We start from the raw sequence: 25,664 nt of genomic DNA on the forward strand, positions 1-25,664 counted from the left end.
AAGAGGAAACCGTGAGGGACAGGCTCAGCAGTGGAGGAAATGAAAGGGTAACGAACTTTCTGTGTTTTATTGCTTCTTCAGATCCTCTGTCGATGGGGCCTCAGAAAGCTCTGGAAACCATCGGTGCGAATTTGCAGAAGCAATACGAGAACTGGCAGCCGAGGGTAAGTGCTATTTATTTGCTTTTCTCTTTCTTTCTTACAGGGAAGCTTCAATTCCTTGGTTTCAAACAGCCTTTGAATCCAGGTGGAGGTTTTTGTGGACCGTCAGCCCACGTCCCTCGGTGGCTGGACACTCTTCCCTGCACCCTTCCTGCTGGCTCCGTGGACACGTCCTTTTTGTGTGTGAAGGTGGCCAGGCACTGGCCTGGACGGTCTCTTACTCATTTGGCCTGAGTTTCCCCCCACAGTCTTTTGACACTGAAAGCATTTCTCATGTTACTCTTAAATCATGGTTTTTCTTTTGCACGGGAAACATATTTTCAGTAACTTCCCTGCAATCTCAACTAGTTAGAGCTATTTCTCCGTCTTCAGTTTTCAAACAGTTGAGAAGAAAGCACTCAGCGTTGAAAGGATGGTGCCCAGGACGTGCTTTGTCTTTGATGAAAAGCTCAGGTGGTTCTTAGGGGCCGGCCGCTGGTCGCTGTGCCTTTTGCTGCTTGTATCTTCCAGGTTCATGGTTAGAGAACAGTGGTGTGGACTATGGTAACTGTGTCAGACTGCCTTTTAAGATCTTACGTTTTCTCGTGAACCACCCGAAGACCCGTTTCCTTCAGCCTTGCTCTTCAGCTGGTTTGAAGATGTAATAATTGTAGTGGAAGATTAGAAGTTTGGGGTGTTTATGGAGGTGCCTTTCCGTTCCGCATTGTGTGGTGGGCAGGCTCTGGAATTCTCTACAGGGTGCGACCTCATGGCAGGCAGGTGGCGGTGGCCTTGCGGCTCCTGAGAGCCTTTGTGGTCTTCGCCCTTCCTGTTGAGATTCTGCCTTGTGGGACCAAGTGGCTCAGGGTCCCCAGTGAGCCCTGCCTGCCTGGGATTTCACCTGTGGACTTTTATCCTCCTGATCTGGAATTAGGGATTCTTCGTACTTACTTATATTCTAAGAGAACAGCCATAAATGAATCTGTTGGTGCCTGGAACTGTGCCCGCGGGTCATTTCTGCTGCTGCCCATAGTCGTGGGATGACTGAGTGGTGGGGACCATGTCCCTCCCCCATGTCTTAGGGGGCAGCAGAGTTTAGCTTGTGGAGTCAATAACCGGACTCCCATTCTTCAGAAGGCAGTTTCTTGGTGGTGATTTTGATCTATGCCTAAGGGCTTTGCTTTTTCCTCTGTTGGATTTGGTACCTGTTGATGGTTATTTAAATGCTCAGGAGCCTTTCTCATGTGGGGACAGTGCCTTTGGGGCTAGGATGAGCAACGGAGAGATATTTCCATGGTGTATCCCTTTAAAGACAGTTGAGATGGCTACTGTTGTCAGTAGAAACTCGCTTCTTTGAGGACTTTGAAGGGGGCACTCCAGGATCTTAGCGACACCCCCCAGGTGCTTAATGGGCACGTGTGGCGCAGACTGACTTTCAGTCCGCATGTGACAACACACACATCTACGACAGGTAACATCTCAGAAGACTTGACATAACTGGCATCTGGAAGGTGGAGAACCAGCAACATTCAAATTTAAAAGAACGCCTTTCTGACTTACCTATGTCTGACCATCTCCTGGGTTTGACTTCATGCTTTGGCTTTTTGCTGTATTTAAAAGAGGATGCAACCAGATAAATTCAGATCAACCGACTGTGTTCTTCACGGAGCAAGCTTTGTTGTTTTAATTACGTTCTTCCTTTGAAAGAAATATTACATGAGAAGATACGGTCTTTCAGAGTATGGGTTTAATATTTCAAGATATTGTATGTTTATTCCATTTGGTATGATTTGCAATTTTGGGGAGCGCTGAGAGTTGATTTACTGCTAGCTTTATTAGTTTAACTTGGTAGGCTTCAGCTGGTCCATGCTAGCTGGCAGTAAATGGAATCTTTGAAAGTAGGATCTATTATTATTTTAAATCTGAATTTCTGTCTAAGAGCAGATCTCTCCCATGGCATCTGGAAGAGGCATTACCATGTAAGGCAGGCAGCATTTACATACAGGGACATGATCACAGATCCAAAAATGACAGTAGAATCAGGATGGAGTTGCGAAGTCACCTTCTCGGGATGGCGGGAGGGTGGCTGCGCGAGGCGAGCGGTAGCACAGAAGGGGCAGCCCTCCAGGTGGACATCGTTAGTCCGAGACACGTGCTGGGAGTCCGTGGGATTTCAGGAACGGATCTGCAAGGTAATGTTTTGAAGGAGAGATGCAGTTCAAGAGGCTAGTGTGGGTGTTTCTAGATTGTCGGGTGCTTAAGAAAAGGTGTGGGTGCACCGGTGTCTGTGGGGCCCTGTTGGGGCTGGTTGGTAGGGAGGGATCGGGCGGTGCCAGCCGCATCCTAGGAAGGAGACGTTCGCGCCGACGGAGTGGGCTCTTTCGCCTGCGTTCGGGAAGCGGAACCACAGCAACGAATACTTAGTATTTTCTGTTTTGAATGTCAAGACATTGCAGTATGATAAAAAGGTTTAAAATTTTGCCGCTTCCTACTGTTAGCGGGATGCGTCTGTTCAGAAGGGAGCCTAAGGTAAGGGAGTGTCAGGAGGGCTCGCCGGCGCGGTCGTGGGGCTGTGCCGTCTGCGCAGTGACAGTGCGTGCTCTGGGGCGGGTGGCGTGCTGCTCCGCTCTCTGGAGGCTCCTGCGGGTGACGGGAGGGAGGGAGGCCGGCCTCACGCTGCCTCCCAGAGTTGGCACAAAACATGCTCAGATGTTTGTGTGCAAGGTGGCCTGGCCCTCACTGTAAATCAGGGTCCTTCGGAACATCGTGGAGCTAAACACACACCACTTCACTGCATTCTGCAGGCCCTCGAGTGCTCTGCGTGATAGAGGCTGATGTGTCATCTGCAGTGAAACAACGGGAGTGTTACTAAATTTCTAGACCTTTGAGGGAGACACCCCTAGATCTGGTCTCCTTTTCCTCCATGTCCTGTATTGTGAGCCTCAGAAAGCTGGTGCAGCTGGAAATAAGGTCGCATTCATTCATGTTGGCGTGCCTCCGCGTGGCTGTGGGTGGGACACGTGGGACCCTACTACCCCAGTGCCACCCAGCGGGGGTGGGGGGCAGAGAACTGGCCCCGGGAAAACCTGCCCACCTCGTGCCTCAGAGAGTCGATGTCCTTCCTCGTGTTTTGTCTGCCTTGCTTTTCTAGTTTTTTTTTTTAATTTTATTTTATTTTTTATTTTTATTTATTTATTTATTTTAAAGATTTTATTTATTTATTTGACAGAGATAGAGACAGCCAGCGAGAGAGGGAACACACGCAGGGGGAGTGGGAGAGGAAGAAGCAGGCTCACAGCAGAGGAGCCTGATGTGGGGCTCGATCCCATAACGCCGGGATCACGCCCTGAGCCGAAGGCAGATGCTCAACTGCTGTGCCACCCAGGCGCCCCTGCTTTTCTAGTTTTAACTGTGCAGGATTAAACGTTTTGATAAAGGTGATTTGGGGTCGAGAAGGAATTTAGAGAAGCCATGATGGTACATTTTTTTCCTGAGGCTGCCAGACTGTCAGGCCCAGATTTCCTTTCCAGGCCGATTGAACCCTTGTCTACATAATTTATCAGTTTGCCACCAGTGAGATATTTCTTTTGATTAAATTTAAGGTTCTGCCTTCCTGCCTCGTAGGTACATAAATCTGTGCCCTGCAGGAGATTGAAGGAGGAATGCCGACTGTCGTTCCAGCTGGCGGTCCTGGAGGGAGACAGACCTCACTCCTGTCGCAGGCAGTCCCAGCTGGGCGTGGGGCTGGGTGACAGCAGCGGGGATTGCAGAGCAGAGAATGTGTGTTTCGAGGATTTCTCTCTAACAAGGCGGGGCTTCTGGCAGTTTAGTGCAGGGCGTAGGGGGCCAGAGCCGAGGGGGGGCTGCAGATGAGGGTCTCGTCCTGTGGCTTTTTCCCTAGGACGCTGCAGACCTGAAAGCAGATGGAGGCGGGAGTGTTTATAGGTCACTAAGGCAGCCGAAGGAGCTGAGGCTTCCACTGTGCATGGCGTCTGAAGTGACCCCCGGCCCCTGACCGAGTGCATTTTGTCCCAGAAACATACCAGTCTGCAGGTGTCTACGAAAGGGGACAGACGTGCCCCGTGGGGCCTCCCTGGAACACACCTTGTGTGCTGTAGGAGCTCCTCCCCTGGGAGGCAGGTGTGTGTGCGTGGAGGCGACGCAGGCAGGCCGTGGCCATGGGCCCCGCCAGGAGCGGGCATGCTGGGCGGTTCTGAGGACGGTGTGTGGATTTTGCAGTGCACCGTGCTCCCCTGGTCGGTCACGGCTCCTGTGCGGGTGAGGAATGGAGGTCGGTCTGCCTGTTAGACAGACATGTGTTTACCGTGCTTCCCGCCCGGCAGAGCGCACGCAGGGCTGGAAGCCTGGGACAGAGCAGGGCTCCACCACCTGGCCATCGGCCAGCTGGAAATAATTGTTGCATTTGAACTGGAGTGACAAAGGCCTTTGCTTGGTTTGGGTCACGGAGCTGCTTGTGTGCCTCGGGTAGTGTGCTTGAACAAAGAGCGCTGATGACTGGACCAACCTCAGCACTTAGGTTGGGCTGTGGGCAGGATGTATCTCCTTGCCTCTTCCCTGGGATGGGGCTGACAGCGTGACCCTCGTCTTGGGGGGAGAGCATCCGGTGGCCTGTTTCACGAGCTGCCAGACGTTTGGGCTGGGAGGTGCTAGAGGAGGGGCTCTCTGTCCAGCCAGGTTGCTGGGTCGGGCTGTGTAGCCCACCGCACTGCTGGGTGACTCGCCGCCCCGGCCTGCAGTCTCCTTCCTGGGGCTGGTCACAGCGCTTGGGACCCACGGGCTGTGGCGCCTCCCTCTTTGAGGGTGGGCATAGGGGCAGAGCAGCATACGCCAATGCCGACAGCGGTCCCACCTGACTCCTTCAGTGTTCTGGAGTCAGCTTTATACCGGGATGCAGAACCGTAAGTGAGCGAGTCCCACCGTGTCTTGGGGTTTTCAGAGTTGGATGTAGATTATTGAGGGAGGAGCCAGCTTGGCTCCTGGTCTGTTCCCCCCCCCCCCAGTAGGTGCTCCGGACAGATGAGCAGAATAGGCCTGTTTGTTGTAGGGCTCCTGTTGGGACAGTCACACTGGGGCCTTAACCCCAAACTGGCATTGTGGCACAGCCAGTGAGAACGACCCTGAAGGAAGAGAGCTGTCACTGACACGTCACACCACCATCCTGTCCTGCTGTCCCCCTCTTCTTCCTTCACCAGCCCAGCTTCCTATTTTGTGGGTCCTAACGTGGGCCTTCTGCGCCTCGCTTGTGTTTCTGTGACACATTGCAAATGAGGACGCACAACCAGAGGGGGAACTGGGGAGACAGCTCACACTTCTGTGGCTCCTGTCTGGTGTGAAGCGCTTTACAGCAGGTGTCCGTTAAATTTGCATGACAGTGTAGGCAAAGCCTTCCAGTCCTCTTGGGGTTAACTGTTGTGTTTTGACAGTGACTTAATTGCTTCCCCCAGAAAGTGGAGATTTGTACCTGGGGATTTGTACCTGGGACATACACGTCAGTTACATTTTTGCTTTGGCCTTGAGCATGTCCCCGCATTCCCCCTTTATCCTGTTCTCTTTCACTGCTCGCCAACGGCTTCTGCACACACCATGTTCGGGGAGAATTCCGATCTGTGCTCCTGTGCAGCCCTGTCCCCCAAAACCGGTTTCTACTCAGCTCTTCCTGCTAACCCCGCCTGCCGGCGCATTCCATCAGCACAGAGAGGCAACCCTCGGCCATCACTCAGCAGCTTTGAGGCACCACCGATAAAGTCTTTAAAAACACTCAAGCACGTTGATGAAGAAGAAGGAAGAGGAAGTGATGTTGCAGCCTGTCTGGAGGGTGAGCGGCCTTGCCTGGCTAGACCCCCCGGTTGTCTGCGAGGATCGCCCTACGCGATGCTGCGGCAGTGCCGTCCCTGTGCTGACTCCGGCCTCTGGAGTCACGGCGCAGCTGGCACGGATGTGTGACAGTCCTTCTGGGGTTTGGGCCCCCGTGGTTTTGAGTGGTGCACCACCGAGCGTGGATGTGAGGCCCACGGGCCACCGTCGGGGAGCTGGATCAGTCAGGCGTCCCCGTGCGCCCCTCCTGTCCCTGCAGCAGAGGTCACCGGCAGCCCCTCGCGCCTCACCTTCTGTGGGCAGGAGCGCCTCACAGGCAGGGCGGGCTTGCCGGGACAGGTGCCTCCTTGCTGCCATCGTGCTGGGGGTGGACGGGGGTGGGACGTGTGTGTGTTGTGGCCTGGGATCTGTGGGAAGAACACGCACTCATTGAGTTGTTGCTGTGCTGTTTTTTAGAAATGGAAGTTGAGAGCATACCACTGCATGGTGAGGGTTTGTAAATGTGAAAGGAGGGTTAAGGGGGAGAGCAGGACGAGGTGGGGTGTCGGCTCTGGAGGGGCCCGCCCCTGCTCTGCCCACCTCTGCGCTCCGACTTATCATGTTTTTACAGAGAAATAGGGCTTAACTCTGTCCTCGACCAGCCCATCAGGTATCTGGTCTCTCCTGTTCACGACGTTTTTAACAAGAGCTCTATCTGTGTGTGTGACAAATCGCAAGAAGGACCAGGCGCTGTGTGTCTGCACTCTAACAGCGCAGCTCAGATGTCTGACAGCCCCAGATCTCCTGCGCAGTGGCGGCTTCCTGAGCTGGCCGGCCAGGTACTGAGCCATGTGCAGGCGGCTCTGGAGGGTGTGCTAGGGAGGGAAGTGAAGACGTCTGAGGAAGTGCCGGCTCTGGGAAAGGAGACGATAGGGAGCATGAGGCAGTGGGGTGCAGAATCTGGAGGAGGCTGTGAGGAGCCCACCGTATGCTCGCCATATGTGACTGGGAAGGGTTGTCAAATCCGGCTGCAGCCAGATGAGAAAGTGCTGATCCAGGGGGGTAGTCGCAGACGAGGGGAGTGGCCTCTTCTGCTCGCTTGACTTCATTCCATCGGGAAACCATATGTCTCCGTGGTGGTCGTGAATTGGGCGTTCACGACGGCTTCTGGGTACCCTATCTTAAATGTCAAGGAGTTACTTGCCGCTGTGGTATGTAATGGAGGTTTGAGACATGGACACGGGATTCACAGAACGCAGTATGAGGGAGTCGCACACGGCGTGGCCCGTGTCCCTGACCTCCCTCGCTTGGCAGGGTTCGTGTGCTCACGTGCTGTTGCGGGATCAGTATTTCAGTCCCTTTACAGCCGGGTGAGTTCGCTGGATGGACACGCCACATTTGTTTGTCCATCTGCTGACAGACACTTGGACTGCTTTTGCCTCTCGGCTCTCACGAGTAATGCTGCTGTTGACGTGGGCATACGAGTGTTTGCAGGGATGCACGCTTCCAGTTCTTTCGGGCGTCTCCCGGGGTCATGTGTAACTCCGTGTCAACCTTTTTGAGGAACTCCCGTAGTGGCCGTACCATTTTCCATTCTGGTGGCGTGTCAGAGCTCAGTTTCCCCCTGTCCTCACTGACACTTGTCATTTTCTGTGTGTTTTGTTTTGAAACAATTATTGGGGACCTCTGGGTGGCTCAGTCTGTTGGGCGTCTGCCTCCGGCTCAGGTGATGGTCCCAGGCTCCTGGGATGGGGCCCCGCGTCGGGCTCCTTGCTCTACGGAGAGCCTGCTTCTCCCTCTCCCTCTGGTGCTCCCCCTGCTTGTGCTCTCTCTCTCTCACACACTCTCTCTGTCAAATAAATAAATAAAATCTTTAAAAAACCCTATTATTAAGGTGGTCATCCTGGGGGGTGTGGAGAGGCGTCTCTTTCTGGTTTGGATTTGCATTTCCCTGGTAACTAGTGATGTTGAGCACCTCTCCATGTACTTTTTGGCCGTTTATTTACACATCTTCTTTGGGAACGTGCTGTTCAAATCCTACACTGCTCTTTAGTCGGGTTATTTGTCTTTACTATTGAGTTGTGAGAGTTCACAATGGAGTTTTTTAAACTGACTGAGCCAGAGTTTTTGTCGAGAGGACTTGTGTCCTTTCCAAGTAATGTATGTGATATCTGCTGATGACCTCATAGCAACTTTTAAGTCCTAAAATAGTCTTTGGCCTGTTCGATTTGTCCCACTTATAAAATGTCTATTAAGAGGTCCTTGACTACATCAATACATGTACTGTGTAATTAGATATTTTAATAGGTATTCCACATGATTTGCTAGGTGTTTGGTTTTAAAAAGTGGTGGCCCACTCGGCCTGGATGGCATGATATCCATATGATATCCATGATATCAGTCAAGGTCAGTCGGTGTGGAGCGGCAGGGGAAGTGACCTCTGTGGACCGGGCCGGGGGGTGGGTGCGCCAGCAGCCGTCGGATGCTTCCACGCTAGTGGCTGGTACCAGCGTGCTGTGTCCCCCGGGTCTCTCGTCTGCTTTAGCTTTGCTAACCCTGCAGATCTTTTCGGGACCCCTCAATGCCCGGTGACTGGATTCTCTTCTCCGATGCATTTGTCCATTTCACGCGTTTGCTGCTCGCTTGCTCAGCGAGGCCCCTGCCTGGCCGTCCCGGCATGAACCAGACGCAGCCCCGCCCCACGGGAATCACATTCTGCTTGTTGTCACCCTCGAACTGCCGTGCTCACGGTTTGTGAGGCCATGCACCCCATGGCTCTAACATCACCTCGTGACTTTTCCTCGCTCCACTTCTTGCGCCTCAGCTCTCTGCTAGCTGCATTTTTTGGTTGGATTTTCAAGATTCAATTCCCCCCAGAAGAGTGTACACCAGTCCCTGGGTGGCCAGGCTGTGTGGTGAAAAGGCACGTACTACCCCAGGGGAGAGACCAGAGGACACGCGCCCCAGGTGCTTGCTCGCGTAGCAGGAGAGAGCGAGGCCCCCAGACCCCATGCCTTGAGTGTCCTGGGCCCTCTCGGCCTGTGGGTCCACTCTGCCGCCGACTCCACGTGGGCCGTGTGGCTCCCCACCCCCTCCATCTCTCTGCAGTGAAAGGAGCCCCCAGAAAGCTGGGGGGTGCCTGAGGGCCACTGAGTGCTGCAGAAGGAGCACATCCTGAGTCTGACACAGGCAAGCGGCCCCTTCCGAGGCCACAAACAGGCTGTGCGGGCTCTCTGTGTCCCCGTAAGGAGGTGTGCCGGGTCCACAGCTGGTCTTAAGTGGCAGGGTCCAGCCTGCTTTTCCCAGCATCCCAACAAGGAGAGACTGTGCTCGGCCCAGCGTACCTTGTATTTATTTGCATACTTTGCCGTGGTCCTGCGTTCACTAGCTATAGTCTGTGGATGGCTCGTGCAGCTGAGGTTCCCACCCTGTCCACGGCTATGACCGGGGGGGCCGGATGACAGAGGGCTGATTTGGCACGTGGCTGAACCGGGAGGCCCATACAGGGCTCCTGTCAGTGTCATTGGGGGGCTATCTCTTGTAAGGGCTGCAGGTAGGTTCCTTGATGGGTTTTTAGTTCTAAGTTTTGCTTTTATAAAGACACTCTTAGCCAAATTTGAATAAAATCCAAGGAGAGAACCCAGACAATCGGGAAGTACCTCTAGATTTGAGGAAATTGAAAGAGTCATGAAGGAAACTTTGCAAATAAATGGGGAAACCTGAATGAGGTGCATAATTTTCTAGGAAAATGAAATGACCATGATTGACCTCAGAAAAGATAGAAAACCCATAAACATGGAAGAAATTGAGAATGTTATCAAAGGGTCTTCTCCTAGTCCTCCTTCCTGTAAAGCATATGAAATTTGGGAGAAACACAGAATTCTATAGCTATTCGACTTCTATTGTGGGAAGATTTTCAAAATATGTTATATTTAAAAAGCAAAGTATAAAAGAAAAAAATGTATTCAGCGGACTTAGAATATGCACGTGAACCTTGTAGAAATTCAGCTTTTCCTGCTTGCCAGATTAACAGTGTCAGTGTGGAGATGGATGGACGGACGGGCAGATGGATGGAGGGGCGGATGAGTAGCTAGGTGGGCCGGTGGGTGGGTGGAGGGCTGGTTAGACAGATGCGCACAGCCCATCGATAGGTCCGGCTGCCTGGCTTGCTGCCCGTTCGGATGTCCTGCCGGGAACATGCCCCGGGGGGCGTGGCCCAGCTCTGCCTCAGGTGTTCCCAGTTTCTCTTTCCCTCCTGCTGTCTTGCTGTGTCGGTTATGGGTTAACTCTGGTCCCACAGAGGGGTAGATACGCGTGTAGGTAACCCCTGGAGTGATACACAAACCAGGTAACCCCTGGAGTAATACACTAACCAGGTAACCCCTGGAGTGATACACAAACCAGGTAACCCCTGGAGTGATACACAAACCATTTGTCATGGCAGATTTAGGTAGATGCGAAGACTTGGACCCTCAACCCTCCTGCACACCTTGCAGCTAAAATACCTGAGTGTTTATTGCTTGCGTAATGGGCACGATGTACAGGGGCCACTCTCCATGTGTCACCTTAGCATAGGAAGGGGAATGTGGGGCCGGAGGAGCCGCTTGGGACTTTTGCCTCTGGGTTGTGAGATTTGCATGTAGTTTGTTCTGACCTTTTTATCTGTCTCTTGTTTCTGTGCCCGTGTGTGTGTGCGCGCATATGTATGTGACTGTTGTATATGGGTGATGTGTGTGGTATGTGTGTGTAGTGTGTGTGTGGGGGGGTGTGTGTTACATGTGATGTGTGTGCGCACCGTGCGTGTGTATGTGTATGTGTGTGTGCGGTGCGTGTGTGTGTATGTGTGTGTGCACACCCACACGCAGTGAGAGATTGGAGAGGCTTTGGCGCGGAGCTTGCCCTGGGTTGTGCTATCTGGGGGACAAGCTTCCCCTACGGTCCAGCACCCTGGCTACTGGAGTCTGGGAATGTGTGGGGTGCCTGGCTCCTTTGTGCTGAGAGCGGCCGCATGGGCTCGGGAGCGGCGTGGCGGGGGCACTGCCCTCCTTAGCGGGCAGCCAGGCGGAGGGTCTCTGCTCAGCAGGCCCATAGCCTTTGTTTTTGTTGACTGGCACCAAGCATCAATACTGCGGAGCGTACGGTGGGCATTTTAGCCCAAGAAACACAACTAGCAGTGACACATTAGGTTGTCTTAGCAGAAGGAAAAGTGCTATATTAAACACTCTCTTAAAAAAGAAGGGAAACATCTTGAAAAAAATAAATATTGGCCACGCATAGCGCCGTACAGGGTTGATGTGAGGGACGGCCGCCGGAAGGTGCCAGCCCGTCTCCGTGGCTTTACGACCCTGATGGTGCTGGAATGCACGCATGCTTCGGTGGTATGCGTGCACCGTGTGGACTCTGGCAGGCTGTGGCCACAGGTGTGGGGGCCTCGTTGGGACTGGACACGGGGGTGAGGCCGGCACAGCTTCATAACTGGAGGTTCTTGCTGTAGCCTCCAGGTAGAGGAAACGGTGGTTTTTGTGGTGATTTTGACATCTTCATCAGTGTGGACAGTCATTATTATTAGTGCGTAAACATGGGTAAGCGATCAACCAACTCACAGACGGATGGAGTTGCAGACAATGGACGAGATCATGAGTTTTACTGTTTTCTGCTCAGGAAGGTGATCGTCTGAATGGTGGGGTCTACACGCAATCCCCCACTTTCCCTAGCACTGTATCTCACGCAGGAGCACGGGGAACTTGGGAGGAGAGCAGCCTGGGGCAGTTAAGTATGGCTAGAGGGTTTTCTATGCCTTAATAACCGTAAAGAAATCCCTTTGTTTACAAACGCTTTCCTTTAATTAATGTACTTGATGACGACTGGGCACAGTATAAGGCCACATTCTCCTGGGAGCCAGGGGACCTGTGTTAACCCCACTGAATACTTGTGACCTTGGGTAAATCTCCAGAATTTATTTCAGTTCTGATGTGCTCTGGTTCTGAAAGGGGTTTATTCTCATCTACTTAATCTGACAGGAAACACCGTGCTATGGGGTAAAGCCGGATTATCTTCTTGGAGGTGAGCATTTTGGACAATGTTGGGCCTCATGCCCCCAGGACACAGGATTTAGGAGAGGGGCATCATACAGGGTCTCTCCATGTTTTTGTCCTTGTGAAAATCAGAAGTGCCTTCTTTTCACAGCTCTGCTTCTCCTTGTTTTAATGTGACTGTGTTTCTATTTGTTCAGCTGGTAGGAGTTCTTCACCTTTGATGTTGAGGGGGACAGAGGGGAGGGGACTGGGTCTTGTGGGACTCCATGGGCCCTGGGTTGCTTGTTTGGGGGGCTTCAGGCTGGTGGGCTCGCTCAGGACTTGGGCCTGCCTTGCCGGTGAAGTCTGGCTCCAGGGAAGAGCAGGCCCCAGCTTTGCTGAGTGGATGTCGGCCCCCGGCAGGGGTGGCTGCCTGGGTGGGGAGGGCCAGCCAGAGTTTCCAGGTCTTAGGGCTGCATCATTCACCCCTTGGCTCATGTCTGTGTGCTGCATCTGGCTTTGATCACCAGATGACCCGCCGACACGCCTTCGAATCCCCAGAGCACCCAGTAGGGGCTCGGATGAATGCACAGAGGACGAGAAGGCTCTGCGTTTCCTGGGTGACCTGAGGCCACTCTGCTCGGCCCATCTGGACTGCAGCCAGGACTGTAGGTGCCAAAGGAGGCCCTGAGCTCGGGGCGTCTCTGGAGGCTGGCCCATCCACCTGTGGGTTACAGGGGTCCTTGTCTTTTCATTGGAGTATCTTGTCCGTTTCCTTTCATGTGATGGTGGACGCACCTGGGTGTATGTCTGGCTTCTTTTTCATTTTATTTTTGTCTCGTCTGTTCTGTATTGCCTTTTCCCTTGACTTCTTTTGTATTAGTCAGGTCTCAGAACATTGTTCACTTGCCCTTCTCTTTGGGACACAGTAAAGAACACGTGCTGTGTGCTGGCGTCAGGGCGCCCCCCTTGGGCGACTGTGTGCACGCCCGCTGCGCTGTCCTTCCACCAGCGTCACACAGGGCAGGGCCCAGCTCACACTCCCTCCGCTCTCCCCTGGGCCCCGACCCACGTTGCTGCTAGGGAGTTTGTTCCCTGTGCATCTTAAACTCCACAAGGCAGTATTGCTCTTGTTTGGGGCAGTCGGTGTTTACTTAGGTTTATCCGCTCTTCACCCTTTTTGGCACCCTCTACTCCTTCCTGCATCTTTGTCTTCTCTGAGATCATTTCCCTTCAACCTGGAATGTTTAAAATATTTATTTTAGTGTGAGTCTGCTGGCAACACATTTACTTAGTTTTTGTTTATCTGAAAATTTTTTTGTTTTGTTTTTTTTTTTGGTGGGGAGGGGCAGAGGGAGAGGGAGAGACAGAATCTCAGACTCCCCTCCGAGCACAGAGCCTGAAGCGGGGCTCAATCTCACGACCCTGAGATCCTGACCTGAGCCAAAATCAAGAGTCAGACGCCTAATGAACTGAGCCATGCAGGTGCCCCTGAAAATGTTTTACTTTACCTCTATTTCACTTTGAAGGATAGTGTTGCTGGGTGTAGAATTCTGTAGCAATTATTTTTTTTTCCAGTTAAAAGGAGTTAGGAAGTGTGTTCCTCTCATCTCCAGGCTTTTGTCTTCTGTGTTAAAAAGTTGGCTGTGAGTCTTCCTATTTGTCCTATTTTACCCCTCTGGCTGCTTTAAAGCCTTTTTCACCAAGTACTGGGATGTTCGTAGGTGTGGTTTACGTTGTGTTCATCCTGTTTGGTGCTCCTTTGCCGTGGGGCTTACTGGTTTTCATCAGTGTCCTGCAGACCCTGTTCTGTGTTCCGCCTTCCCTCTGGGAGCTCTGCTTTGAGTAGGTTAGACCTTCCATTCTGTCCCAAGTGTGTCTTACTCTCTTTTCAGTGTTGTGTTTTTTCCTTCCATGCTTTCATCTGGATGTTTTCTCCTAACCACAGATTCTCTTCTGTTCTGATGTCCAATCTCCTGTTTAGCCAACCAATTTTTTATATTCCATTGTGTTTTTCTCATCCATAATTTCCATTAGGCTCTCTATTGATTGCTGGTCTCTGGGGAAAATTTCCACCTTGTTACGCATTATCTTGAACACTTTGGCTATCAGTGCTGACATGCCCTTTCTTTTTACATGAACGTCTCCGAGATTGGGAAGCGCGCTGCCAACAGCACTGACTGCTGCGTGCGTTGACGGAGTTGTCGGTGTCAGAGTGCCCAGGTGTGAACTCCGCAGTGTGACTAGACAGTAGTCAGTGTTTCAGCCAGCTAGTGGAGGGGGGCTCAGTCCTGGTTGTGGAAGGCCTGTGAATGGGGGTTTGTGACCTGGAAGAACCCCCAGAGACCACCATGGAGATGTATACCACCCACACTCGTAGCCCACAGGTGACACTGAGTGAAAATGAAAACTTGACTCAGAGAGTGGACCTCCAGACACGTGGAAGAGGTGTTCGGGGCACCTCAGCCAGAACGTGCTAAGCAATAGTCTTGTCTGTTTAGCTGACCATAGCTCTTGTACCAAGTATCAGATAAAAATTCCAGCCAGTGAGAGAACACTGTGTCAGAGCTTAATTGTCAGTGTTTTTTTCCCTTAGGGACACATGAAGCAATGATGCATCTTACAAGTTTTGGCATCTTGAATTTTATGAACAAGATAGCATTTATTTTATACAGATCATAGCCGTACTTTTTGAGGAGCAGAGTTGGGGACAGAATGGGGCTGTGTGAATGTTCATAGCAGCATTGTCCACAGTAGCTAAATCGTGGAAGGAGCCGAGATGCCCTTCAACAGATGACTGGATTGAGAAGCTGTGGTCCATATACAATGGAATATTACTCAGCTATCAGAAGGAACGGATTCTCAACATTTGCTGCAACATGGACAGCACTGGAGGAGATAATGCTAAGTGAAATAAGTCAAGCAGAGAAAGACAATTATCACATGGTTTCTCTCATCTATGGAACACAAGAACTAGGATGATCGGTAGGGGAAGAAAGGGATAAAGAAAGGGGGGGTAATCAGAAGGGGGAATGAAACATGAGAGACTATGGACTATGAGAAGCAAACTGAAGACTTCAGAGGGGAGGGGGTGGGGGAATGGGATAGACTGGTGATGGGTAGTAAGGAGGGCACGTATTGCATGGTGCACTGGGTGTTATACGCAACTAATGAAGCATCGAATTTTGCATCGGAATCCGGGGATGTACTGTATGGTGACTAACATAATATAATAATAAAATTTAAAAAAAAAAGAATGGGGCTATGTGGAGTTTAACAATGCAGAGAATCCCACTCTCCACCCTACGGGCTCTTCCCCCTTCCCATTTTCCCATGTTCTTTATATTCTGATCTCCCTCAGCAAAGGGCTTGCGGGAACCCTGCGTACATGGCTACAGAGGCGGTCAGTGATTGAGCCATATTTGCCACACTGCTAATAGGTGACGGGAGATGCAAGTTAGCGTCCTTTTGCCCAGAAATCCTGGATGCAGCCAGCCCCTCGATCCCCGCTCCCCAGACGGTCTCCAGTGTTCCCCTTCCTTCCACTGCCAGGAATGGAGGTGACAGAAGGTAGGCTGGAGCCCAGTTAGTGCTTGGGTGTGGCTCGCCTGGCGTAGGTTGGGTTTCAGGGCGATTGGCAGTGACCTGTCGAGTCAGTATTGATGCTGGGGTCTTCGGTGGGACAGACCGGAGGGCGTCGTCATTCTGCATCACCGCACGAGGGAGGACGGCGAGGGGCATGTGGCGTCTCAGAGGTGGGGCCGGACCCGAGTGGGAGCCGCAAAACCCAGCCTGCTCCTGGCGCGGTCCTAGCACCTGCTTCTACGCCAGCGCCACACTGAGGGTTCGACGGGGCTGGTGCCGAGTTTATCTGTCAGCTTGGGAAGAGCTGGGTTTTGCAGCACAGCTATGGCGTGCTTTCTCGTCCATTCTGCTCTTGTTTTAGCGGGACTCAGTGAGATCTGACGCATCCCCTAAGGTTCTGACGAGCTGCTGTTGCTGTCGTGAAAGATCTTTTGCCCGGGCGTCTCTCGTGGGTTTTTAGAATGGCGCATGGAAATGCGGTTTACTGCTGCATGTTGGTCGTCACGCAGTCACCAGGCCCTGTGCTCTGTGGCCCTGAGAGGGGCTGTGACGGTCCTGTGGTGGCCTCGGGTGCCAGGACTGGCTTTCTGCCCCGCCGGAGACTCACTGCCCGCATGGCTGGGCTGCCGTGATTCACTCAGAACCCCCGACTCGCAGGTGTACGGGAAGGTCTGCGCTAGTTTTGGTTTTATAGGTTTCATGTCTCTTTAGATCTTCTAAAATTTAGACATCCCTCTTTCTCTATGCCGTTCCACAAACGTTTTTCAAGCAGTTATTAGAAGTCATTTAGATAAGAAAAATGTACAGACGGATCTTGTAAGTCTTTGGTTGGGTGAACTGTGAGAACATATACTCCCCTGTAATCAGAACTGCAGGTAGAGCCTTGGTCATCCAGAAAGGTCCCTCACCCTTCCCCGTCAGATTCCCTGCGTGGGAGGCCCCTGGCTGGAGGCCTCGTCCTGACGTTTGTGCAGAGGGTCCCGGGCTGGGTCATCTGCCTCCTCTCGCACGACACAGTGTCTGAGATGTGGCCATGTTGCTGCGTGTGTCCGTCTGTAGCTGGTTCCTCTCTCTGACCGGGGAGCATCTCATTGTGTGGCTGGACCATGATTTGTTGATCCATTCACCTGCTGGTGCACATCTGGCTTATTTCCAGTTGTGGGCTATTATGAAGAAGGGTGCTGTGGATGTTGGTGTAAAAATCCTCGTGTGGGCGTGTGTTTTCATTTCTCTCGGGTACCTAGGAACGGGATTGCAGGTCGTGGGGTGCTTGTATGTTTTCTGTTATATTTTGTAAGCAGCTCTAAATTGGCAAGATGACAAAAATCATCTGTTTCTCTTTGCAGAGCCAGGCAATCTGCAGAGAAATCTTATTTACAGTTTTCTCCACATGCTCTGGAGACGTGCAAATGCGAACATAAAGGAGCTAGGAGATGTTTGGCTGTCTTTGCAGGAATTTTTTGGTTAGGTATTGGACGTTCTTTTCCTCTCAAATTGTATCCATTTCTTAGCGGTGGGGAGTGCATGAGGCCATTTGGGCTTATAAATGTGGCACAGTTTAGGAAATAATAAATTAATTGCTTTTACCCATTGCTGGGCTTGAAAAGGGAAGGTGACCTGACCTCTTCCCGCCCCCCCCCCACCCCGCATCAGTGCCTCTGTCTGGACTGGGCTGTGTGCCTTCCCATAGTTTTCTCCAGGGTGGATCGCACGGCCTTCAGGACCCCAGACAGGCTGTGGTCAACCAGCCTGTCTTGACAGCTGTGTGCTCCTTCACTCAGCACTGGTTTTGAGCTTCATCCTGGCTGATTTGGGTTCCCTCCCCTCCCCTCCTCCTCCCCTCCCCTCTCCTCCCTTCCTTCCCCTTTCTTTCTTCTGCCCTCCCTTCCCCCTCCCCTGTCCCCTCTCCTCCCTCCTCTCCTCCCCTCCACTATCTTCTTTGTCCTCCCCCCATTCTCCCCTCTCCTTCCCCCCTTCCCTAGCTCCCCCTCTGCCCCATCTCCCCCTGCTCCCCTCCCTGCTGGTCTCCTAAGGAGCATTTAGCGGCACTCAGAATGCTTGACCAGGGCTGCAGGGGAAGTGTTGGTTAATGAAGAGATGAGAAAGTGAGGAAGAGAATGGAGCCCAAGTCTTGAAAGGAATCACGCCTCTTCGGAGCTGCTCGGTTAGAAGAGGGAACATTTATAATAATGTGGGTTGTTAACTGTAAAGTGCCTGAGATAAATTTATAGTGTTCATTTGCTTCAGAAAGACCGAGAATTTTTTTTTTACAAGGAGAAATATGGTTTTATAAGTATTATGTCCGGAATATTGATATAGTTTTAATCTACATTATTCCTCAAAAGGAACCAAAAAGTTTTTCCTTTTTTTCTGAGCTATGGAGACCTTCTAGATTTTCCTTCCTTTTATTTTTTTGTATCATTCGTCTTTTTTCCCCCCTTTCCCCTCATTTTCTCTGCCAATTAAAATGCTTGAAAGGAGATCTCTGAAGCACCTTTGGTGTTGTTGAGCAGGGTGTGGGCGCTGCGGATAGAGCTTGCCTTTCCCAGGGATTCCTCCTCGTCATCCTAATTAGCTGTGTGCGGCTGCCCCACATCAAGGACTTCCGGTTCCCTGGGAGAAGCAGGAAGAATGGAAGCTAATCGAAGACACCGCCTAATGACTGGCGTGCTTCCCGACCACTGTTCCCGTCTCTTCTGAGAAGTTTCCCTTTAAAAGTGATGTATTTGACACTCGGGGAGGATCTTCACAGAAGTGGGGCAGTCTTGCTTGTCTGTTAGTCCCCAGACCACCTCGTCTTTCTCTCTGGTCTCTGTCCACGAATTCTGTGCCTGTTGCGATCCTCTGACCGTCCTGTTCATGGGACTCGTAGGTTGGAGGAGGTGGGAGGACATGCTTTTTATTTTCAGTGATTCTCTCCAGGAACTGTGTTTTCCATCTCTTCCAATATGAAATAGTAGAAATGTTGCCATTTGGCATTACCTAGAAATTACCTTTCTTCAAATGTGGCTCTCAAAAATAGATTATTTTCATTATTCTCTCTTTCTTCCTGGTATGAACTTGAGAAGACTCTTGTTCCCTCCCTGTCACCTAGTGTGGTGGAGACATACACGATGAGGGGAGGAAGAGGTCCTAGGACATGGCTGGCGTCTCAAGGCAAACGAGAAGACTTACTAGGCTCCTAGGGAGCGTCAGTGAGCTGCAGGCACCGGGTCACCGCGCTGGCCAAGGTACGGGAAAGGCAGGAGCATGATTCGTGCCGACTTGATTCCATGCAACAAAACACCGAGTGCTGGCCATATACGGGGCACTTTGCTGGTTGCTGTGGTTGTGAAGATAAGATGCTTCCTCCTGGCAAAGAACTCTAAGCCTTGTAGGGAAAGTAGACATTAATTCGTTGATTGGTTTCATGCATTTATCAACAGCGTGTGTCGGGATTACACTACGCTCAGACTCTGGGCAAAACCAGGTATGGCCGCTGCCACTGAGCAGCACGGAGTCTAGCGGGGGAGACAGACAGCAGTCACCCGTCACAGCATGGGGTGGACGGCAGCCAGCCGAGAGGACGGATTCCCTGAACGTGGATGACGGGTATCATCACCGGAAGTCGTGTGGAATTCCTGTCATGTTCCTGATGGGATGCTTACTCGGCCAAGGTCACAAAGGAGGCGTCAGAGTTGTGCCAGTGACTCCCCATCTTCGTGTGCTCAGAGAAGGGGGGCGTGCCTGCCACTCGCCGGGTGCCGTCTGTGTGGTTAGGGCACTGAGTAGGGCATCAGTAACCTGGAGGTAAGAATGCTCCCCCCACCCACCTTCCGCAGGCTGCCAGCCTGAGCTGAGCAGAGATCCTCCCCAGTTCCACCCCAGGCACCTGCCGACCTCTCCAGTCCATCTCGTTGTCCCCCTCGGGCCACTGCGAGGTGGCGGAGTTACTAGTCTTCCAGAGGCCTAGGGAAACAGAGTCAGTGGGGTTAGACCTCAGAGCCTGGGACCTGGACGTGGCTAGACAGCTGCGGGGAGTGGCAACGCTCCCTCCCAGCCCAAGGCCCGCGTGCGTCCCCAGAGCAGGCCTCGAGCCTTGCAGAGGCAGCCTCCGGCATACGCTGCTGTCCCCCTGTTCGCGCCCTTTCCTGGTCTCTCAGCTGTTCTGACCAGGCTGCGCAGAGGCAACAGCTGGGCGGGAAGATCCCACGTTCCCAGTTTGAGGATGTCCTGTGAAGTTGTACCTGCCAGGTTTGCAGCTGAGGGTAAACTTCCCGTGTCCTTCGTGCGCTGTCACCCTGTCACCAGCGGCCAGGACAGAGGATGTTGACCAACTAGGGACAAGTTTTCATGGGACAGATACAGGGCTTCTCCATCTGCTGTGTCCTCGTTAAGGTTTGGCACAAGGTCGCAGGGTGACCTGGAGGATCTTGGTGAGCGGGGGACGTAGTTGTCGCCATGTGATGCTGCTCGGTCAGTAGCTTGTTTATTTGATCCCCACCGGTGGCCCGATGTTCCGAAACAAGGGGCTTTCAGTGACATCATTTTAATGGGAGACCCCTCGAGCATCTGTCCTTGTACCAGCAGCACATGTGCCTTGGGCAGAATGACCTCAGCAGGGAACCTGGAGCCAAGTGCCAGTGTGCGACATGGAAACCACCCAGCAGAAACATCTGGTTCTCAAGTGGGTCATCGACCCCGGGGCTGTGCTGAGGTGCAGCTTTCCAGCACAGAAGTGAGAGCCGGAGAGGGGGCCCCACTACGCAGGCTGTCAGGACGGAGGCCTGCAGGGCGGGCTGGCCATTCAGCGGCACCCCATACATTCCAGGGCTCTTCCCAGCCCTGCTTCCCCGTCACTGGCCTCTGTGAAGTGCAGAGGTGAGTTTCTCCTTTTGGGAAGCCGTGAGGACCCGTTCCTGATGACACTGAGTTCGCCGAGCGGACTTTGAGTTTTTGTGGGAAGGTCTTGGGAGAGGAGGTGGCAGCAGCTCTGCGGGCTCCGACCAGGGGCTTTGTGCAGGTGGTTGTTTCTTCCTGCGTCACCCACGGCACGGGTTCGTTGCATACAGAGCCCGCGGGGGCGTCGTGCCCCACCACCGCCGGGGCGGGAACTCGCAAGGGGGCGCGGCCAGAGCCAGAGCCGCGGCGCTGTGGGGACGCGCCTCACGCCTTTCGGCCGACCCGCCTGGCGCGTGCCGGTTCACGAGGGTGCCCCTGCTCGTGCTTTAAAGGTTTGTGATGAATTTCATAGTCCCCTTCCTCAGTTATTTTGAAAGAGAGCGTGATGAATTTGGTGCTTCCTCTCGTGTTTTCTCTCTCTCCTGCCTGGCGTCCTGCCAGCCTTTCTCACTGTATTTTTCTCGGCCTTGTGTTTCAGGGCTGTGTGCAGCCGAGGCCAGGGCCGCCTGAGGGATGGTGTGTGCGGCGGGGCCTGTCGTTGACCCTCCGGGGGCCGTGGCTCCTCTTCATTTTGGTCAGAGCGCTGAACACATTGAACGTGTTCACGACAGCCGTTTCAAGTGTCAGATTTCATTCCCTGTCTGGCGTTTTGGAAAAGAGGAGTCTCCATAAAGGGGGGCAGGTTAGCACTCCCGGTGGGTGCTGCAGCCCGGCTCCCGGCACCCGTGTGCCCGGGCTTGCGGTAGGAGCGGGAGCACTGACAGCCACCGCCCTGACTCCCTTGCTGCTGGGGCCTTCTCTGCGAAGCTGGGAATCTGTGCTGAGCTCCTGCAGGGGGCGCTGGGTGTGAGCTGCCTGGTCTGCTGGCTCAGCATGAGATTCTGGGGCTTTCCAGGACTGGGGGGAGGGGGCATTCCCAGCGGCTGTGGCAGAATTCGGTCCTGGCACTCGTCACTCCAGGAGGTTCAGTCTGCGTTCTGCTCCTCTTGTCCTTCGAGGGTCCGTAGCCCCGTGGTTTGGCCTCGCTGCGCAGTTTCTGTACGAGCTCATTCAGTGTCTGGTTCCCCATCGGAGTACGTGCTCCGGGAAGGCAGGGCCTCCCTGGTTTGGTTGCAGGTGCACCCTGCCCCTGGCACCTGGCCTGGCACATAGGAGGTGTTCATCCACCATTGTTGGCTTTGCTGAGCTTGGCTCTTAACCTGGGTAGTCTGGCCTTCCCCCCTTCTCATGCCCTTCTGTTGCTCCTGAGCACAACAAGGGTCTCCTCTGTCCCTCTGTCAGGGGAGGAGGTCCTGCTTGGCCCCGAGGAGCACCTGCTGTGAGCCCTCCCCAGGCCCTGTCCTCTGTGTGTGCAGAGGCCATGGGGCCGGGAGGACGGCCAGAGCACAGCCCAGCCCTTCACTTCTGCCGTCGGACTGTCTCCTGGAGTTCTTCTCCTATCCTTTTCCTCTCATCTCCCCGAGGCCGAGTCACACCCTGCTTTCCCTCCGTCCTGTCCCTTCCGTGCTCGGCCTCAGCCCGCTCTCCACCCTGGCCGCCCGCTGTGCCCGGGGCTGTCATCCCTCCTCACCCCTGGCATGGAGTTCTTGAGGGTCACATTTGTGGGCGTGAGAGTGTGAGTGTGTATGTGACAGGCTGTGTGACTGTGTACAAGTGAGGCTGAGTTGTGCATGTGTGTGACTGACCTTGTGTGCGTGATTGTATATGAGTGCGAGAGTGTATGTGACTGCGTGTGAGTGTGACTGAGAGACTGTGTGCATGTGTGTTCACGTGAGTGTGAGTGTAAGTGTGTATTCCTGATGAGACATCTTGGTTGCATCAGAGTTCTTGCTCCTTCCCAGCTTCCCCCCTCCTGGTGTGTGATGTGGTGTGTGACGTGGTGTGTGTGTGTGTGTGTGTGTGTGTGCACGTGCGTGTCCTCCTTGTGACGTGTGTGTGTGCCCTTCCTGTCACAGAGCTGAGCTGCACACTGCAGCTGGGGAGTGATGGCTCTAGTGATTTCGAATAGGTTGGGATTCCTTTAGAATAGGCGTTCGGGAACTGGGGTGGGGAGGGTCCCGCCGGAGGAACAAAGGGACGTCCTCTGCCCCTCATAAGAACAGTAAGAGGACAGCACTGCGTGTGTGGGTGACCAGGCACCCACATGGCTGGCGTTCTTTCAGGGCCTCCATTTACAGTCTAATTGCTTTCCAGGCTTGTCCATTGTCTTGTTTTCGTCATGAGTCATCCCACTTGGCTATGGAATTACCTTTCCTCCTTTGAAAACGGACCAAACAATGGGGAAAGGGACTGTAGTGTGCACGGTGGTGACCGGGGGACTTATGGGGGTGGCAGTGACTGTCAGTGTGCAGTGCTGACCTGCAGGCTTGACTTCCAAGGCGCTGCTGTTGGGCTACACGCCCTCGGCTATGTTCCAGCAGCGCCTAACATTGTGCATTGACTCCATGGCTTCTGTTTAAAGTATGATGGTTGGTAGGTGGCTTATCTTTCCTAAAAAGGGCTGATGTCACAAACTAGGTTTTTGAGTAGACACATTCTCGACTATGGAATCTGTTCTGATACGGATACGGAAGGGGAGGAGTGGTGGCCCTGGGCGCTTGCTCCACGATTGCCATGTTAACGTCTCCTTATGCTCTCCTATGCTCGCTGCTTCAGGATTCGGTTTGGCTAAGAATTCCTGGGTAGGGAGGAAGCAGCATTGTAAATGACACTGAAGTTTGCTCACTCGTAGTAAGACCGTCCCGAAGTAATCATTCAGGGTGTTAGGTGCTCCAGAATATCAGGGCCCCTGGCTCCCAGCAAGGATTCTGTGCTCTTGTCACCTTGTTGTCCGAGATGGCTGCTGGGGCTCCAGCTGTTCCAAATGCATTCCACCTTGCATACAGGGGGAAGGAGGGAGGGAGGCCCCTCTCTTTACCGTTAAGGATGTCTCTTAAAGTTATACTTGGCACCTTCATGGGGAGATTGGGAAATGTTGTCTGGGTGGCTTTGGGCCCACATAAAAATGGGCTTCTATTATTCAGGAGGAGGGTGGCACGGACATTGGAGGAAACTTGCAGTGTCTGGCATAAGCACCATCTGGACCGCCACGCCAGGAAGAGCATAATGTGTGCACAAGTAAGAGAATGAATTATCCTGGTGGCAGGTGCCCGGGGACCAAGGCAGAAGAATTCAGGGACCTGCTGGCTTTGAGTGAGGACCCCACCCCCTGGCTGTGGTGGGGGAGCCACGCAGGAGAGGTGTGGGAGATCGGGGGTGGCTCATGGTGGTCTCTGGTACCACACTGAGCCAGGGGCCACCCTCGAGAACACCCTTCGCTGCTGAGGTGACCTTGCTTATGTGTTACAAAGTTTTTTATTCCTTGTAGATGCTTTTTATTATATTGCACATTTTGGAAAATTACTCTAAGTCTTGACTTAACTTATTAGTTTCTGCGAAGACAGCTCATGGAGAGAGACTGCCGGCGGCTACCAGGACGTTCCTGGCTGGGGACGGGCAGGACTGCACTCTCCGGTGACCTCCCTGCTGTAGGTCTTCCTCCCTCTCACCGTGGGAGTTGCCTTGGGGCGACCCTACCACTCACCGGTGGTGGGGCCCTGTGCACACTGTTTTTCCACATCAGGCCTCAGTTTACACATCTGTAAAGGAGGGTAGACATCGGTGACATGATGTGTGGAAAACACATGCCTTAAATATCAGTGATTAGTATCTGTACTCAGTGTCCTTTATACACAAAAGCTAGTAATCCTTTGCATTAATATTTGCTTAGATTTTTCCCAGGGATTCAAAAAAAGCTGTAAAAAAGTAAAATTGAGGTTTAGGTCATAGTAAAGTTCGTCTTCTGAAGTTCAGAAATTTAGAAGTTCCAAAAATGTAAAGTTTTCCATATTTGGTGCCAAGGCTTACTTGGCAGCAGCCGGGACCTGAATGACGTGACCCTGTTTCTAGCAGTGAAAGGGGGGAGGGTCCATCAGCAGGACCGTCCGCAGGTTCGTTAGCAGAAACGGGCATCTGTTTATACATTCACAGTGACCACATGTGTAAAATACCGACATTCAGAATTCTAGACCATGTGTGGGGCCAAGGTTGAGGATAAGCGGCTGTGACCCTGTGGGCTGTCTCGCCCTTTCCCCCAGCGCTCAGTGTCCCACAGCTGAAGCCCCATGCCGCTGTGGCCTCCGAGAGCCAGCCTGCCGCTGGCTGTCCGGGTGGACCCAGAACGTCCTGCTGGTGGCTCTGTTCCCAGGCTGCCCCGAGCTGGCTGGCCAGGGATCTCTCACCGGCTTTTCTTTCTCCATTTGGGAGAAAGGAGGGTGAGTCCTCGCTTCTGTCCTGACGGTCTTTTTATTTATTTACTTCTTTTTAGATTTTCAGATTTATGTTACAGGGTGTCTTGTTTGCTTTCGGCTTTGTCAGGTCCCGTCCTGGTTTTCTTGTTGCCGTACATGTACTTACAGTTCATAGACTCGTTTTTTTAAAACTTGAAAGTAACATAATTTACCAATGAAATGATCTTAGAATTTCTGTTTATTTTTCTATTTTCTCTTAATATGTATGTAGTTTATAATCTATCTGTAGGATTTACTGTTGAACTCCTGGTTGGACACTGGGGTTGCTGAAGGCAAGACACGGGTAGGGCCACTATTTGGGAGTCTCTCTGACACCTGGAAATGGTACTTTTGACTCTGGATAAATGCTAGGGAAGCACAACAATGTTCTTTGGACAGTCAGTTCCAAATAATAAACAATAAACACAGGATACTTTTTTCCTCAAAGCCGAGACACCCCTACTATGGGCTGGAGTAAATGTTGTGCCTTAGGAGTTTCCTGTTCGTTTGCGAATTTTGCTAATTCGGCTCCACGTAAATGCTAAGAACAACAAAAAGCATTTGTTTCAGTTTTCCATGGCTGCGTAACTGAGCGCCCCAGAACATAGTGGCTTAAAGCCACACGTGTTTATTGGTCACAGCTGCACAGCGTGGGCTAGGCCCAGCTGGGCAGTGCTGCTGGGTTCTCCTGAGCGCCTTGGTGTGGCTGCAGTCACCTGGACGCTTGGCGGCGCTGGAAATCTGCCATGACATCACTTACATGTCAGTGTACCAGCCGAGATGGCCAGGACGTTGTGGGCTGGCCATCCATCCCTCCTTCTGTCCTTTGCAGCTGGTAGCTGGGTCTCTGTGTGCACCTGGTGGCTTGGGTGTGGAGGAGGGGGTGTTCTGGGAGGATGGGC

The 25,664-nt window shown here is 52.7% G+C and overlaps 1 protein-coding gene across 3 annotated transcripts in view; it reads left to right on the forward strand.

Moving 5' to 3' along the window:
* RPTOR (regulatory associated protein of MTOR complex 1) overlaps positions 1-25,664 on the forward strand; it is a 335,634-nt gene that overhangs the window by 80,169 nt on the left and 229,801 nt on the right. For all 3 annotated transcript variants that reach the window (XM_002921791.4, XM_019802367.2, XM_034640603.1), the window contains exon 3: positions 82-164. In XM_002921791.4, the coding sequence (XP_002921837.1) occupies positions 82-164 (83 nt within the window). The remainder of the gene's footprint in view (positions 1-81; positions 165-25,664) is intronic.

Source organism: Ailuropoda melanoleuca, chromosome 13 (assembly GCF_002007445.2).
Source record: "Ailuropoda melanoleuca isolate Jingjing chromosome 13, ASM200744v2, whole genome shotgun sequence".
Classification (NCBI taxonomy): domain Eukaryota; kingdom Metazoa; phylum Chordata; class Mammalia; order Carnivora; family Ursidae; genus Ailuropoda; species Ailuropoda melanoleuca.